Source organism: Lemur catta, chromosome 1 (assembly GCF_020740605.2).
Source record: "Lemur catta isolate mLemCat1 chromosome 1, mLemCat1.pri, whole genome shotgun sequence".
NCBI classification, from domain to species: domain Eukaryota; kingdom Metazoa; phylum Chordata; class Mammalia; order Primates; family Lemuridae; genus Lemur; species Lemur catta.
The window spans coordinates 84,526,725-84,543,726 of NC_059128.1; the positions used below are offsets into that span (position 1 = coordinate 84,526,725).

The 17,002-nt window shown below is 47.2% G+C and overlaps 1 protein-coding gene across 4 annotated transcripts in view; it reads right to left on the reverse strand.

The window, feature by feature from the left end:
• The window catches only part of MYO5C (myosin VC), an 88,256-nt gene that overhangs the window by 32,928 nt on the left and 38,326 nt on the right, over positions 1-17,002 (reverse strand). For all 4 annotated transcript variants that reach the window (XM_045529482.1, XM_045529475.1, XM_045529466.1 and 1 more), the window contains exons 12-23: positions 16,763-16,903; positions 15,219-15,344; positions 12,910-12,993; positions 11,117-11,248; positions 10,582-10,679; positions 9,630-9,716; positions 9,033-9,144; positions 8,030-8,241; positions 6,367-6,532; positions 5,003-5,149; positions 3,082-3,246; positions 1,728-1,821 (exon numbers count right to left, since the gene is read on the reverse strand). In XM_045529482.1, coding sequence (XP_045385438.1) covers positions 1,728-1,821; positions 3,082-3,246; positions 5,003-5,149; positions 6,367-6,532; positions 8,030-8,241; positions 9,033-9,144; positions 9,630-9,716; positions 10,582-10,679; positions 11,117-11,248; positions 12,910-12,993; positions 15,219-15,344; positions 16,763-16,903 — 1,564 coding nt within the window. The remainder of the gene's footprint in view (positions 1-1,727; positions 1,822-3,081; positions 3,247-5,002; positions 5,150-6,366; positions 6,533-8,029; positions 8,242-9,032; positions 9,145-9,629; positions 9,717-10,581; positions 10,680-11,116; positions 11,249-12,909; positions 12,994-15,218; positions 15,345-16,762; positions 16,904-17,002) is intronic.

Consider the following 17,002-nt stretch of genomic DNA (forward strand, 5'->3'; position numbering starts at 1 on the left):
AGCAATTCTCCAAATTACTTTTTTTTTTTTTTTTTTTAAAAAAAAGAAAGCCAGCAGTTTAATAATAGTTTGTCTAATGCTGTGCCAAATGTTCCTGAATCAAAACAACTGCTGAATGTCAAAAAGCAGCCATAAAATACTGGGGAAAATGCTTAAGCTTTAATTTAGAAGCCAGCATATTTGATAGAACTTCAATTTTCAATTAACCAGAAGTATTCACTTCAATTCTTATCTTGCCCCATTTGCAAATGGACTAAAGAAGCTGCTCCAATGTGACTTTCTTTCCAAGAGCAATGGGATTATGTTCATGTTAATCTCAACAGGGGGAAATGCCACCTGATAACATTCCTGGGTCACAGGTCACGAGGACAGGAAAAGGACAGTGCTGTTCATAAAATGCTCTTTGCCACATGGGGGCGAGACCCATGGGATAAGCCGTTTGTTAAGTGCTGGCTTTGAAAGTTTTCATGGACTTTTTAGAAGGGATATAAACTTACCTACCCCAACATGTTAATGGTGTCAACTATGTAATTTTCAGGTTACATTTCTGGGAATTTAAACGTTCCAGTGGGAAATTCCACTTGAAGTTAGGGGGGAAAACACCCAAAACAACCAACCAAGAGGTGTGTATTGTAATAAAAAGGGTGGAGGTGGGGGAGCCCTTCCCTAACTCAGGTTAAAGGTGTGCTCCTGACCCCCTTCTGTTCACCCCTGACACTTAGCGGGCTCCGATGCCCACAGCATCTGTCCCATAGAGACTGGGAGGACACACCTTGCTCCTTGTCGGCATCTGGACAGCCCTCCTGCCCCTCCAGCTTAGACTCGTCACCAACCCGTGCTTCTCACTCTGCCCTGACCGCCCAGGGCTCTGTGCCCCTCCGGGGCCTGTCATATCTGCCACCTGCTGGGCCTGCTGTGTGGGAGACCCCAGGCCTGAACCCTGGTGCCCCTGCTGTCCCCACGTTGCAGCTCAAGGAAAAGATCCCCAGACACGATCGTCGAGTGTGGTGACGTAAACTATCTAGTCACCAGGCTCGTGTTCCTGTTGGCATTTCTGGGATTTGGACAGTGTTCTCGATCCAAATCTGAGCTGGGATCGAGCTAGGCTGAGGACAGAGCCAGGCCGAGGCAGCCGCTCCACACCCCTGAAGGAAAGTGAAACCCGCTGGTTCCAGGGTCTGCCCTTCATTCAGGGCGGGACAGCGGCAGAGGACATGGGCGCCACTCAGACTAAGTAACTCTGAGACATCTGAAATTGGCAAGCAACAGACATTACCGCAGCATTGCCCTGACTATACATCAGAATCACCACAAGGGTTTTTAAAACATACAGATGTCTGAACCTCCCCTGCCACACCAACACGCAGACACACCCATGCACACATGCACACACACACACACACACACACACACACACGCACACTCTTCCTGATGCAAAAGCTCCAGGCTCACAGTGCAGCTATTTCTACTTTGCAAAGGGCCCAGGAGGTTCTGCGGCACAGACAGCGATTGCTGTGCTGTACCGACAGAAGACGGAAATGAAACAGACGAATCCATAAGGTAGAGTCACCCCAGTTTAAAACAGTTATTCCCTGTGGGGCAAATATTTTCTCACTGCACTAGGTATACACCAGAGACCCCTGATTGTAAGACTGGTCACGCCGATACGGCGCATCGAACGGCTAGAGCAGTGAACGTCCGGGTTTCCCAGCCAGCTCGAGCTTTACCTTTCAGCTCTTCAGTCTTCCGCTGAAGCTTCAGCTGTGCTTGCTCTTTCTGTGTTTCCAGTTCTGAATTGTGCTTCTGAAGCTTTGCCAGTTTCTAGCAAAGGGAAGGGGGGGAAAACTTTTTTGAAAACCTCCTTTCAAGTTTGTCACCATTGCCTCTCTCGGCGAAAAGCAGTATATTTTAAATTAGGGGTTTTGTTCCCGCTCAGCTCCTGTTCACAGACACCAGCCAGCACCAGCCCAAGACACTGCAATGAGCTTCACGTGCAGGGGCTCAATGTGACCTCAAAGCGGACGCTATTCCCAACCTGGCCCAGCAACGGCTGAAACCGAGGAGAAAGGACCAAATCCAAGGTCTCCTCAAGGTCAAGGAACGCCTCTATCCTTTTCTTGAGCTTCTCCATAGCCAGGGGGATTTATTTTATGCTTAACATGCTAGAATTACTTAATTTATGACATAAAGCTTGTGCTCTGAGATTGTGATGGCACAGGAAGGGTGTGTGAACACAAGAATTTCTACTATATCAGTTTCTCTTGGTAAAGTGCCTGTTGGGCTGGCAGTGGGGCCCGTGGTGCTGACGGTTGGTGACTGGCAGTGCCGGTAATGGCTGCGGCAGCAGTGTTGGTGCACCCGAGCAGCAGGGCATGGGGGGCACTAGGACTTTGGAAAGTGCAGGAGGGCGGATGGTAAAAAAGACACCTCCTTCGAACATGCTGGCTCATGCGTTGCTGGGCCTTGTGATTGGCATCTGGCTAAGTTACTTCGCCTGACAGTTTTACCCTCACAACAACTCTGTCAGTCCCTTTTTATTCCCATCTTACATATGAGGAAACTAATGTTCAGAGAGGGTAAGCCACTTGGCCAAGGCTGCCCAGCCGGACAGTAGCAAAGACACATTTGGAGTCTAGGACGTCCGGTTTTTACATCTACTGCTCTTTTCACCACACTTTATCAGGGAAGATGAAAACCTTCCCTGAGCTCTGCATCTCTGTTCAAGGAAGATGTCTGTAGGGCACAGACTTGATGGACAAGTGACAGGGGACCAAGGTCATCCTACAAGAGAGGGAAGCGGCCAGCCAGGGCTCCTGCTTGGGCCTTTCATCACTTTGCAAAAGTTGGAAGAAAGAGAAAACCTGTGTTGCACTTCTCTAAGCATGAACCTCCTCCTCCTTGCCTGGACTCTAGTCCTCCCACCTCCCTCCCCCTATAAGGCAGGCTCCCTTTGGGCACGGAAGTCGACAGCAAGATCTGCTTTGCTCTGCAGAAATCCACCGCACAGGAGAAGCTTGCAATGCCCGTCTGTTCCAGGGAAGGAGTCACGTGCGTGGCCACATCCGCGAGCCAACAGCTGACCTCTTCCATAGCACCCCGGTATCGCCTCGCCTTCTCCTCGTAATTCAGCCTGTGGGCGGCTGCTCTTTCCAGCTCTGCCTCCAGCTTCTGAATCTTTTCCACGTCACCGGCGCGAAGAGCAGCCAGGCTGGTCAACTTCTCTACCAGCCCATGGTTCTCTTTGTTCTAGAGAAAAGAAAATCCAGACGGTTAGAGGTTCACCCCAAATAAAGATGTTTCTCATAGTGATTTTCTTCTCATGACCTTTAACTCGGCATCTATCTGCGGTGTGTTTACACCGACCATGTGTGTCACTGCGCTGGCATTGATGAGCGTCTTCACCACAGTGACACTGGTGTGGCAGGTCTTGTCAGGTAATTGTCTTCCCGAGCTGGTGGCTCTTCAGTGTTGGACTTGTCCAATTCCAGAGCTCTGGGACAGCCCTGGGGTTATGGGCTAAATTACATCCACCCGAAATTCCTATGTTGAGGTCCTCACTCCTGTACCTCTTCAGGGCCTCTAAAGAGGCACTTAAGGTAAAATGAGGCCGTTAGGGTGAGCCTTACTCCCATATGATTGGTGTCCTTATAAGAAGAGGAGATTAGGCAGAGAGGGAAGGCCGTGTGAAGACACAAGGATAAGATGGGCAGCTACAGGCCAAAGACAGAGGCCTCAGAAGAAACCAGCCATGCCAATACCTTGGTTTGAGACTTCTAGCCTCCAGAACTGTGAGGCAAGAAATGTCTGTTGTTTCTGCCGCCCAGTCTGTAGTACTTGGTTACAGCAGCCCCAGCAGACTAATGCACCCAGGACGGACGGAGCTCAGGCAGTGTCGGGACTCCACCAGGCACTGTTCCCGGTGGGCCATGGCCATTTTTTTTTTTTTTTGAGACAGAGTCTCGCTCTGTTGCCCGGCTAGAGTGAGTGCTGTGGCATCAGCCTAGCTCACAGCAACCTCAGACTCCTGGGCTCAAGTGATCCTCCTGCCTCAGCCTTCTGAGTAGCTGGGACTACAGGCATGCGCCACCATGCCCGGCTAATTTTTTCTATATATATTTTTAGTTGGCCAGATAATTTCTTTCTATTTTTTCAGTAGAGACGGGATCTCGCTCTTGCTCAGGCTGGTCTTGAACTCCTGACCTCGAGCGATCCACCTGCCTCAGCCTCCCAGAGTGCTAGGATTACAGGCATGAGCCACCACGCCCGGCCTATTTTTAAGTGCTGTTCTGCGCAAGCTGTATAACATGCAGACCGGATACACAACAGCATACTGACAGAAAACTGCCACAAAACCTCAAGGGTATTTGTTTACATCTTCATCTATTCATTAAGGACCTCTATGGTATAGCTTAGGGCTAAGTTTAAAATTCACCTTAGGAGAATGTCATTATTATTTGAGACAGGCCCAGGAGCGACTTTTATAGATCTGGACCCTGCATGTTCCATAGCCCTCGCCACTGTCTGAGAGCACATGGAATTTTGTTTTCCTACCGGTGGGAATGGCACGGGGAATCTTCAACTATACCCTGTGGCACCTACGGGCAAATTAGAAAACAGCAGCTTCTCTGAGCTGCTGTCCTGAGGGAGCATGCTTGGCACATGCAGTGTCTTTGGGCAAATCAGAAAAAGGCACCCCTGCCTCAAGGCAGCACAGCTTCACACAGGCACATGTGTCCCGGCACAGGGAGCCAGGCTGGATTTCAAGATCACTTGTCTTCTCAGGCAGGTGCACTTGTGCAGTGTACAACCTATACAACCACATGCAGCAACCCTTTACAGTGCGCTTCTGTTTCTAGCTCAGGTGGTTGATGTAAATTGTAAATTGAATCTCCATGTTTGAACACGGGCATAAGTCTTTATAGCATAGCTAAGGAACTGATCCAGAACAAAATAAATCCATGTTAGAAAAAGTATATATAAAAGACGTATCGTGAACACTGACCTGATCTTCCAGCTTCTTCTGCAGACGCTGGACCCTGTAAGTAAGCTGAATGTTGAGCACAAATCGTCGGATACTCTGAAATCTGCGTCTGGCCAGCCACGCCCGTGCGTATTTCTGAAGGATCACAGCCTTGTGTTCCTCTAGCATCTTTAAAATAACATTTTGTTTTAGAAATCTTGTTTCTGTTACATAGAAATGTAAACTGGATCTCAGCTGCTTGTCTCACCAACTCCTCCAAAGTTGGGAGATGCAATTATCACAGTATAAAATATGAATTTCTTATCATCAACCCACAGAGCCCTAGTACAACTAGACTTTTGAAACAATAACCAAATCCTACCTGTAGGAGGCATGTACGAACAGACACTCTCAGACCAGAATCCCATGCTTTCCATGAAGGTTTTATGCAGAAAAATGATCTCAACACTGTCTGTGAAAAATAGCACTAGTCCTAGGAAACCCATGTCCCTAGAAAGCACATTTTTTTTGTGCTTTTTCTGTACCTTTCTTTGTTTTTTGGAGGTACTGGTTCTTTATTTTAAAAAGACACTTGTCAATATGAGTATTAAAACAGTTACACTGTTGGTTTCTCTTTCTCCCAGTCAGCCCCAGACAGACCCCATCGGAGGAGAGCACCATTTAAGCCAATACGCCGCAGGATGTACACCCAAAGGACCTAACAGAAACTTCACCAAAAAGTGGGGATTGAGCAGGAAAAGAAACTTTAAAAGATCAGCACACCGCCAGCCCACAGACCGTAGAGAGCTCTCACAGCCGGATGGGCTCACAGCCGGACAGGCTGGCCACTCCAAACCCATAGAAACAAAATTTCAACATAATATGAAAGTGAAAAAGTGGTGTACATGACCCATGCAAGACTTCTCCAGCACTGCCTGGTACAACGCACAACGGGATGGCACTTTCGGAGGGAGCAGCTCCAGACCCAGAGAGGCGCAATGATGCGCTCCCTATGGCTAACCCAGTGGCAGAAACAAAATTTTCTCTCTTTTCAAAGAGGAGGACAGTGATTAAGTGGTCGCCTCAACATTAGGGGCACACTATTGGTTCCATGAGCAGCTGCGAAGGGGGCAGAGTAGGACAAAAATTTGGTCTCAGATTAACTGGGTCACTATGGATGAAAAAAATAAAAACAAAGTTCTCCAAAGATACTTTAAAGCTAAAAACCTGAACAGCACGTTTTTGGATGTTTGGGTGAACTCCCCCTGGAATCACCTTTCTGGCTGGGCTGGTGCTCTGCACGGACCCCTGAGGTTTCCCATGGTGGGGTCTTTCCTGGGCCCTGTTTGGTTCTCAGTGAGGCAGGCCCATCCCTCCTCCCCTCAGCATGGAGATCTGCGCCGTACCTTCCGATAGGCCCTCCTCGCCAGGAGTCCACGGGTGTAGGCCTGGATGGTGACGGTGGCCACGCGGATCAGCCGGTACAGGCTGCGCACAAGATACCCGCGGCAGTGCTTCTGGATGACTATGGCTGCCCACGCCTCCTTTAAGGCTGTTGCAGTAATAGCTTTCCTTGTTAAAAACAAGGAAGATTGGATCTGTTATCCACAGAGCATCGACTTCATCACAGGACTGCAAGCTTGGGTGGCGCCTGTCCAGTAAGGAATGCTCTAATGTTTTGCAGGTAAGTGGTGCGTTCTAATGCTGCTCGGTCGGTTACCTCTGCTCTCTACCCTGCTCTGAATGTGGACCCGTTATGGGCCCTGAGGGATCACGCGGGAACTTTTATGCTCTTTCTACTCGGGCCGATCGATCCAAGTCCACTCACGCACCCAGAGAGACTGTGACGATGACAGTGTGCATGGCCTTGCACTAGCTCATTCATCCCACAGTAAAAAATCACACTGGAGGCTCTTGACCAGGCGTTGGAAAACTGAGGCCCGAGGGCCAAGTCCGGCTGCTCCCTGTCATTGCCAGGTTTTACTGGAACACACCTGTCCCTGTTATTTACATACTGCCCGTGGCACTTTCACGCAGAATTGAATTGAATAGCTACGACAGAGACTCAAGGCCCCCAGATCCTCAAGTAATTATTAGCTGGCTCTTTACAGAAGAAGTTCGCCAACCCCTGTCTAAAAGACTAGAGGTGAAGACCACGTTCTTGCCTTTGGAGTTTATGATCTCCTGCAGCAGACGGACTTATAAATGGCCAAGAAGGAGGAAAAATAAAATAACTACTGACGAGATCTGTATGTGACAGTGCAGGGAAAAGAACACTCCTTCTGCCTGGGGAGAGCTGACAAACGAGCCAGCCTTGCTGGGAAGGAGGGTTCCCGTCACAGTGAAGGCTGGAGATGGCATTTCAGGCCGAGGGCCGGCGTGCGTGAAGGCACAGGGGCCTGGCAGCGCCCGAGACAGTCAAGGAGGGGGAATTTGTCTTGAATCGCCAGAATACAGGATGCGTGGAAGAAAATTAATAATCGCTGAGGTTGGAAGAACAGATGGGGACCATTTGGTATTTTAACAAATATATTTCTTGCTAGGTCTAGGTTTGGACACAATGGGGACCAGACGACAGGGTCCCTGCCTCACGGAGCTTCCGTTCTCCTAAGTGCACCCAGGCCACGGAGGGCTCTGACCACATCAGAGACTGAATGCTGCTCTGCAGGAAATGGGGGCCTGGACAGGAACTAAAGGCAGAGCAGGGCCATGGCTCAGTCAGGCCCTGACGTGGGACGAGGGGACAGAGGTGGCAGGTGGAGCGCTGTACTGTCAGAGCGTAAGGCAGGCGATGACATGGGCCTGACCAGGGCAGGAGTGGACGAGAAGGAAGTGGGGCCAGATTCCCTCCCTCAGGGCCCTGCTCGTCAAGTCTGCCACGCAGGCCTCCAGGCAGAGTGCGCAGGACCTGCCCCCGAGGGAAACACCCTGCCCGCCTCACGGCTGGTGGCCTCAAGAGTCACACACATGTCACATTGCAGGAAAAGGCCCTTGTCCCTGACAGGTCCTCCCTCGGAGATGCTCAGCGCTATAAGCCCTAAATCCCACGTTGCCTCGATTCCAACCCACCTCACGGTCTGCTGGCCCCGGAAGTACTGCTGGATTGTCACCGCGGCTCGTCTCTCTCGGAGGAATTTTCTCCTCTGGAGCCAGCCACGGATGTGCTTCTGTATCATGATACAACTCTGCCTCAGTTTATCCAACCGGAGCTTCTCTAAATAAGCCACTTGTCCTGCTCTGAAGAAAATTTTGGTTTTACCAAACTGGTACTGATTAGAATCCTGGAAGAGAAAAACAATACACTCAGAATTAAAACCTCTCAGATTTTCTGTAGTATTTGGGAAAGACTTTCAAAGACTCAAAGATGCCAAGAGCATTATTTTGACATATCGTTTCTTTGACATAAAGCAGAAAAATTCTGTTTGTGATCTAGAAATGTATACTCTGAGTGGCTTATTTAAAGCCACCTTGGAGGAAGGAAAGGAACTTGGGGGGAGGAATCCTCAGGGGGTGGGGGGGTGTGCGTGCTCCCAGTGGTTCTCAATGGTGGCTGGAGAACTTCAGCTGCTCTCGTTTCCACACAGGCATGGAAGAACCTGGAAAGTGTGGTTTTCTGTCTTCATTTTGGGTTCTCCTGCCATCCCCTCTGCTGGACATCACAACTCCCTGTCTCCTTCCGTCACGGCTCATCACTGCCACAGTAATCCCCACCCACACTGAGCACCACGTCTGGGGCCCACTTGCTTGGCCACCGGCTCCGCTGACCACGTCCCATAAGCCAGGCCCATGGGAGAAGGGATGGGACTGTGGGTGAACAACGTAGGACGGGAGGACACTGGGGGAGGCCGGGACTGGCATCTGGGTCCCCAGAGGGGACTCCTGCTGTCAGGAGATCACGTGCCCCAGTGAGCGTGCCTGCCCAGGTCTCCCTCGTGTGCAAAGGCTGGGGCACGCTCTTCTTCTCAGGCATTCGTGATGCTGTGGTCCCGAGACTCGGAGGCACAGGTGCAGAAACGCTCGAGAGATGGGCTTCTCGGAACGAGCCCCTGTTCCAGGGCAGAGGAAGGCTGACCTGAATGAGCCTGTGCAAAACCACCTTGCACATCTCCTTTTTGTCACTGAGGGACAGTTCCTGCTTGGTCATGAGGATGCCGTAGCGACTGTAGAACTCGATGTATGTCCACCTGGAAAATCAAGGTGGGACCTGAGCCAGGTGTGTCTGGGGACTCCACTGCCTTACCTGCCACTGTAGTCGTGAGGGTGGGGGGGTGGAGTCTGTCCTGGCAGTGATGGCACTGACCTTCGGTCCCCTCCCCGGGGCCCCACCAACACCACCTGAGCACACCTGTCTGCTCCCTCGACTGTTTTTGTTGACGCTCTGCCCAGCAATCACCCTCTTCCTCCCCCTCAGTGATCTTTCCCTGCAGGCTGGGGAGGTGGCAGACCCCTCACCAGCGGCTGCAGTAGGGTGACAGGGTGATGGTGGCAGCCTCTGTCTCCCGCATAGCCTATTTCTCACCTTCTGGCCTTCCCACAGGGGGAAAAATCTTGGGGGCACCATACAAAGCCAAAAGCATGTGATATAAACTACAGCAGCCACAATCCCTGGTTCTTTGCACAGCCCTGAAGTTAGACGTTTTTTTCCCCAAAACGAGGACTGACAACATACCTGGAAGGGTAGCTCTGTGCACCAATGCGAATCGTTTCTAAAACACCGCAGGCTCGCAGCTGCTGAACAATTCTTTTGGAGTCAAACCTTAAGGAAGACGATTTGATAATGTGCTAAGGCACCACCGTTGCTAAAGATGCCCATAGGCTGGTATAGCAGATCGTCTGGACTGCGAACCCCTGGCCAGGAGGATCAACCCTGTGATCCCCGCACCGGGCACACGGCAGATCCTTAACGAATGTCTGTGGAATGTCCAAGGAAAATGGCACCTCTGTGAAACAGTCCAGAGGGCGGCAGTGGGATATGGAGAAAGGAGCATGTGTCCCCGATGGAGGTGGCAGGGAATGGCCTTTGGGTGGAGCTTCAGATGACAGCCAGGTGGAAGGAAACTGCAAGCTTACTTGGCCTAAGCACCCATTTGATGGTTGAATTTCCTTTATAAAACACTCAACAGGGGGTCCTCTGGCTTAGCTCTGACCCTTCTGGTGACCCACAGACCCATCTGCCACCTCCATAGACAGCTCATCCCCTGTAGGTACCTCTGCTGGCTCTAGTGAGCTGAGAGGGACTCTCCACACCGCACACTTGTGGGTTTCAGGTCTCCTCCCTGGGGACCCCAAGAACAAGCCTAATGACTTATGCCAAGTGTGAGGACAAATCGTCTCATCCTCTGTGGCCTTTCTTCACACACAAATTCTTCTTATAATCAAGTAGAAGTTTCTGGCTGTCTCAGTGGCACGAGCTTTAGCGTAGACCATTCTTTCAAATCTAGCCCCTTTGCTTAGCCCTGCAGATGGGGTGGCTTAGCCAGAGGGGCTGTGCCAACATTCTGTTTAAAGAACAGTGCTGTTCTGAATCATTAAAAAACCAACAATTATAAGCAAATTCTCCAACATCATGACACAACCTGCTTCCCCAGCGGTTTCACTCTCTGTTTCGTAACAGCACTTACTCGAAGGGTAATTTCTCATCATTTGGCTTGATGCATCGGACGTAGTGGGGTGTCGTTGCATTGAGGGTCTCCATAAGCAAGTAGAGAGAGCTGCGGAACTAGAAACAAGGCCAGAGATCAAATGTTGCTCTGAAATAATTTACTGCCTAGATCAAGGTAGAAAGAAGTCCAACCTTGCTAAGTTACTCAGTTAGAAGAAAAGTTAACCTCATGCATAAACATATGAAAGTATTTGCTCCATAGCTGTGGTTTTTTAGCGTGTCCTACTGTTCTGGATGGAACACTACTTTGTCCAACACTCTCAAATAGCAGAGAACTTAGTCAATCAAGTTATTGTGCAAAAGTGTGGTTTGCTTAGGTACGTACTGCCTTCTAGGCCATGGTATGATGAGGATGACCTTTCTGCATCTGTGTGTATATCAGATTTGAAGAGGCCCAGGCCTGGGTGGTGGGTCCTCCAAGTACCCCTCCAAGTACCTGGTTCCCCGCTTGGCCCTGCCTCTGCTCCCCTTCCCTGCAGACACCTTTTCAGTACCTTGCTCCCAACTGTGGTCCGGAAATGCTTGCTGTTTGGCTTGATAACTTGCTTTGCAGATTTAACAGTGATCATTGCACTGAAAGGAGAAGGAACTGGATTTTCTTGAAAAAAGCTGGCACAGAGATGAAACTGGAAGGAACAGAGAGGATGTCAATGCCCAAAAGCGACTGCCCACAGTCCTCACTGGTGCAAACCAAATAAACAGTCACAACAACCTGTCTAAATGAGTAGGAGGTAAAGTAACAATCTCAGCCAATATCCACAGCCAAATCTCAATTATTCACTAGGGATGGCCCATGGCTTCTTTCCCAGGAATGGGAACAGCGAGAAAAACTGTGAGTGTCTGTATGTGGGCATCGCTCTAAGCGTCAGAAAAGTGGAAACATCTTCTATTCCCACCTCCCGCCTTGGCTGATACTGTCTCCACCGGAATCTCCCCGCTACGCCACATTCTCATCCCTGCAGATCCAAACCCTCCTCATGAATCAAGGTTCTGTTAAAATGTTTTCCAGCCCCATCCCCTTCGCAATGAAGAAATTAACCCCAACTTCTTGGAACTGTCTTCATGTTTTATTCGCATTTCTTCTAAGACACTTTTTATTTGCTGCCTTGCATCAGTTATTTCTTTAGATGTCTTATCTTTCCTCACAGTGAACCTCACATTTTGTTCTTTTAAACCAGACACTGATAACGTCCTTCAAGGCAGAACACTGCAGAATGCAGCCTTGTATGCCCCGGGGAACGAATGAATCGGAAATTCCGTGAGCATGTGCGCTCAGTGGAGAGACCCATCTGTGTTTCGGCAAGATCTGCCTTCACCTTCCAGAATGGACCCCAGGATAAGCTTGGGGCTGTGTACATAACTGGTAAATTAAGTCAACTAATTTTATACACAAGAAGTAGGCCATTTTGACATTGAATGCTCTATCCACAGATCGGTTTTAATAACCGAATTTGTCACAGCCTGGGATTTATTTATGATGATTAGTGCAAGTGCCCATGCTCAATTTGGGAAATTGTCAAACAACCTGAACATCAATAAAGGACTGGGATCTTTTAAAAGAGAGAAAATAAATATGACACCCAAATCATCACAAAAATGAAGGCTAATGTACAAAAAAATTAGGTTTTTTAAATTAAATAAGGTGGAAAAGAAAAAGCCACAAATCATTCTTTTGGTGACACTGTTCATCGTATAGAACTGTGGATTCAAGGGCCTTACACATCCAAAGCAGCTCACCTTTCCCTATGTCCCTCCGTCTCCGTCTTGTTTAGGTTTTCGTGGAGAATTTACCACTACCTAATACTGCTTGTTTACGTGTTTAAGGTATGTTACTTTCTCTAGAATGTGAGCTCCACAAGGGAAGGAACCTTTTAGCCTTGTTCACTGATATATCCCCAAAACTCAAGACAGTGCCTGGTGCATGATAGGTGCTATGTAAATATGTGTGAATGAATGTATAAAATGTGAATTGTGATTCTTCAATGGTTGCATTAGCTGTCCTTCCTCTCTGTCATCTGCCATTCGATTTCTGATTTAGCATATAGTGGAGGTTTACAGTGCTTTCAGATGCTAGAAACATATTCTAGTCCAATTCCAAAATGGTAATTTTTTTGTATCTATCAGGTATACCTGACCACTGCCCAGTCAGTACACACACACACACACACACACACACACACACACACACACACACACACACACACTTATTAGTCTTTCCTGACACACACCCAGATCCAGGTCAATTACATAATGAATAACGTTAATGACCCCTCAGGACTTTACACACCTTGCTTGCTCTCAGGACCTCAACCAGCATGTCATAGACAGTGTCTCTGTTCTTCTCAAGGAAACCTTCGCATTTATACTCTACCTGTACAGAGAAAGGAATTAATTATTTCCAAAGAGACCAAAGCAGGCAGCATCGAAGCACAAGTTTCATTCTTTTTTAAGGAAGATTAATAAAGAGGCTATAAAGGCAATCTTACAAAAAGAGATTCGGTTTCTGTTTGTCACAGCAGCCCAAATATATATAAGCTTGGAAAGCTGGGAATGAGTCCTCTGCCACAGAGCCAGGCCTCCCACTGCCTGCTGACGGCTCCACACTCACCTGTGAGTTCCCTCTGGCCACAGGTGACCAGTCGTTCCCTGCAGTGTGTGCAGTTCATACAGGCAGACCTGACTTAGGGCCCCCTTGGGTTTTGAAGCCACCGGAAGGAAGAAAAAGCTCAGTGGTGTTCATTGAGTTCAAATAAAAGTTTTCCTAAATCAGCATTAATATGGTAGAAAAGAAAGAAAAAACTGACCAGCTGACCCACCACGCTTTGGAGGGCCACCAAGTCCTCAGCGTCAGGTTTAGAGTGGGTAAACATTTGCACTGCCGGAATTTGGCTTAGAAACACTCTCCACACTGCCCTTTCTGATTAGTACGGCTTCTTGAATCCCTCAAACAACAACATATCCAACATGGCTGCTTAAACTTTCCAAACCCCCATAATTTATGCCCTTGGGCTGAGTATTTTAATATGCGACATATATTTTTCATAAATTAAAAAATATATTAAAAATTAATTTTTAAAAATTGACAATGAGCAAACAGGATTTTGGGGGGTGCTAGAATCTGGAGGCAGAGAGGGTCCCCTGGGCATGGCCGCTGCTTCATCCCCTTGGGTGAGGAAGTGTCCTTGCTAGTAGGCTAAGAACCAGGAATGCTTTTATAAACACTTCCCTGTGAACGTAGTACGTGGGTTGTTGTACAAATTCTCCCAGAATGGTGGTGTGAGCCACTGCTATAAACAGGCAAAGGCAGGAAATATAGAGGCTTCCTGGTCCAGGGAGATCATCTGTGGGGACAGTGTCTGTCATAGGCAGCTGGGTGCCTCTGTTGGGGACTCTGGGACCAGGGAAAGATGCACTGAGTTGCTGCCATGCTTTCAATATGATTTTATTTCCTTGGCTAATGAGATTGAGAACCTAATCTAGCCCTAGAGTCCATGTGGTTTCTTCCCACCAGTCCACAGCCCACCCACAATGCCATGCAGGTCTTTTAAGGGGGACTTCTCGGAAATGGCAGGTGAAAGACTCAAATGTACCAAAACTACGTACTATAAAGAGAGACTCTTGAAGTAAATCCCATATGTGTTTTTTTTTGGAGTCTGGTCTTTTTTTAACCTTTCCCCATGGGAACAGAATCTTGAAATCATAAAGAACAACTAGAAAATATAAGTTGACATGTCATCATTCATTTCACAGGTATCTTTTCAGGAACCTATCTGTAAAACTGGAAGCACTAAAATCGTACCATATTTAACAGAACTCTGCTAGCACACAAAGGTGATTACAGCGTTCCAGGTCACTGTTGCCCCACCTCCCCCTCAGTCACTCAGGAATGACCAGCTCTGACTTGCAGCACCAGCCTCTGTGACAGACACGCACAAGCCATGCCCGTTACCACTAGGCACTGGGCCAGGCCACCAGGGCAACAACGCCCCCGCCCCAGGAAACGGGAGGAGGTGGGAGTTCCCTTAAGAAAGAAAAACAAATGAGATGTGTATTCAGGGCAAGTGGGTGTGGTGATTTTTTTCCCTTCTACTTTCTAAGCTTTCTATAATGTGATTTTAAAAATAATTTTTCTTTTTATAAAAGTAACATTTGTTTAGTAAAAAAAAAAATAGGAGGTTATATAAAGAAGAAAGTAAATATCACCTAGAAAACCCATCATCTTGAGTTAAACTATGTTGCCATTGTAATAAATATATTCCAGTTTGATAAAAAACCTCAAAAAAAGATATAGCTTTCATCACAGGAAACAATTATGCTGTCTGATGATTACAACTTCACACAGAAAATAGATTGCTAAGAGGTTAATAAATTCATACTAAATTCAAAAGTAGAAATGAGGTCTATTAACACATTTATCTTCAAAGTAGTACAGTTGAAACTCATATTTTGTCATAAAAACAAATTACGAATTGTTAAACACACAGAGGTCTCCTTCATCAAAGCTCCATGTGAAGTGTGGCCTGTGTCCTACAAGGACGTCCCCGGGCTGCCTACTCCTGGCAACTGCTCCCTTCCGGGCAGACAGCACTCCCGTACCTTATCAGCAAAGTGCTGGATGATGAAGGACGTATTTGACATTCTAGGTTTTTCAAACAAAGGGTTCTTGTTGATAAAATTGTTATACAGCTTTTGAAGCCAGTTTTCATCCGTTCCATGAGGTAACTGGAAAATAAAAATAAACCAAATAGCAAGTAAGAAAACTAGAGTTTAACGGAGGCAAGGTCTGAGAAATCAAGATGGTCTGGCACTTTAGAATGAACTGCTCTAGTAGATTCAAGGCCCTCCCCACCCCTTTTAAAAAGCAACTTTAGGCATTAATCTGTCCTTCATCTTAATCTTTAGGGTAATTTTAAAAAATATTAACTGACAAATAATAATTATATATATTCATGGGATATTTGGGGTGGTATTTCAATGGGCATATCAATGTCCTTTTAGAAGAACAAAACATTTTAAACTAAAAGGAAATGCAAATTTTATTTCTTCCCAAAAAAGTCTAAAGGTTCAGTAAAAAATAGCATGGGTTCCATCACATGAACACAACCTTTATTTGCAACTGAATGGGAAAAGACTGGCACCCACATGTCTTCCTCTCTACCCACTCCCCTCAGGAAAACAGTTTCTTTTGTTTTACTGCCTAAGTAACTCACTTCTTGAACTAAACTAGTTGAAAAACTTGTTCTTGATACTGGTGATTTTGAATCTATCAGTTAAATTCAGGCCAAATTCAGTGACTCCAACACACCATTGTGTCTAAGCGACTCCCGGTCACTAGGAGATACCTGTGTAGAGTGGGTACAAGTATTTCCTAGATGCTACCTTGGCCTCTGCACCCTTCCCCCAGCAGATCATTCTAGAAGGCTAGGCCTGATGCCTGCACTTTAATCTTGCGGGGGCTGAAACACAAGTGGTACCAGGGAGGATAATCTGTGAAGAGAACTGTGGGCTTGAGAATTCTAGGGAGAAAATGCCAGTAAGTCCTCACCATTATAATCATTATTTTTATACAAATAAATCTTTGGGGGAGAAACAAATTCCATGTTTGAGCATCAAAATACACCCTTTAAGCCAAAAACATTAATATACTCTCCTGGGGGTTATTTGTTCCTGTGGCCCCATGAGGGAAACTTCAAAGCTTTCCAGACGGAAATAATAGTAAGGAAACTTCCCGCGGACCTCTTCTCTTGAATCACCTGATGTTGATTTTTCAGCTACACCTCCTAATGACTCACAAGAATCAGGATGTAAAAGAAAAGTTGATTCTTGTGAGTCATTAACAACTGGAGTGGAGCCACTTGCTGTTTTCCAGCTCATTTCTACATTCACCTTGCTTGGGACAGCCTCAAAGGCCACCCTGCTGAGTGTCACCTAAGAGGCGTGCATGCTACCCAAGGGTGGTGCCTACCTGCTGGGGGTGGGAGGTTCACCTGGCCCTCTGAGCTTCCTGCTATGGACTTCTGTGCAGCGTTAATACCCAACCAGTTGGGCAACACATAGGGCTTTACAAGCACATTTTTAAAAAAATCACTTTGCAAAATGCTCATCTATTAATACTCAGAAGTTGAAAAAAAAAAAGTTACCAAGCATTCTTCATCCAGTAACTCCAAAATGCCCATTTTTGCTTCAATCAGGTCAATAACCGGTTGATTATCATAAAAATCTATCAGAGTCCAAGGGATATCTTCCTTCATATATTCTTCTTGTTCAAGTTTAAAGACATGCTGGGAATCCAACGTTAACACAGAAAGTAAAACAATATTAAACTGTGCTTCCAAAGAGCAGGACGTACGCGTTTGGAAAACATAGATAAATGATTGATT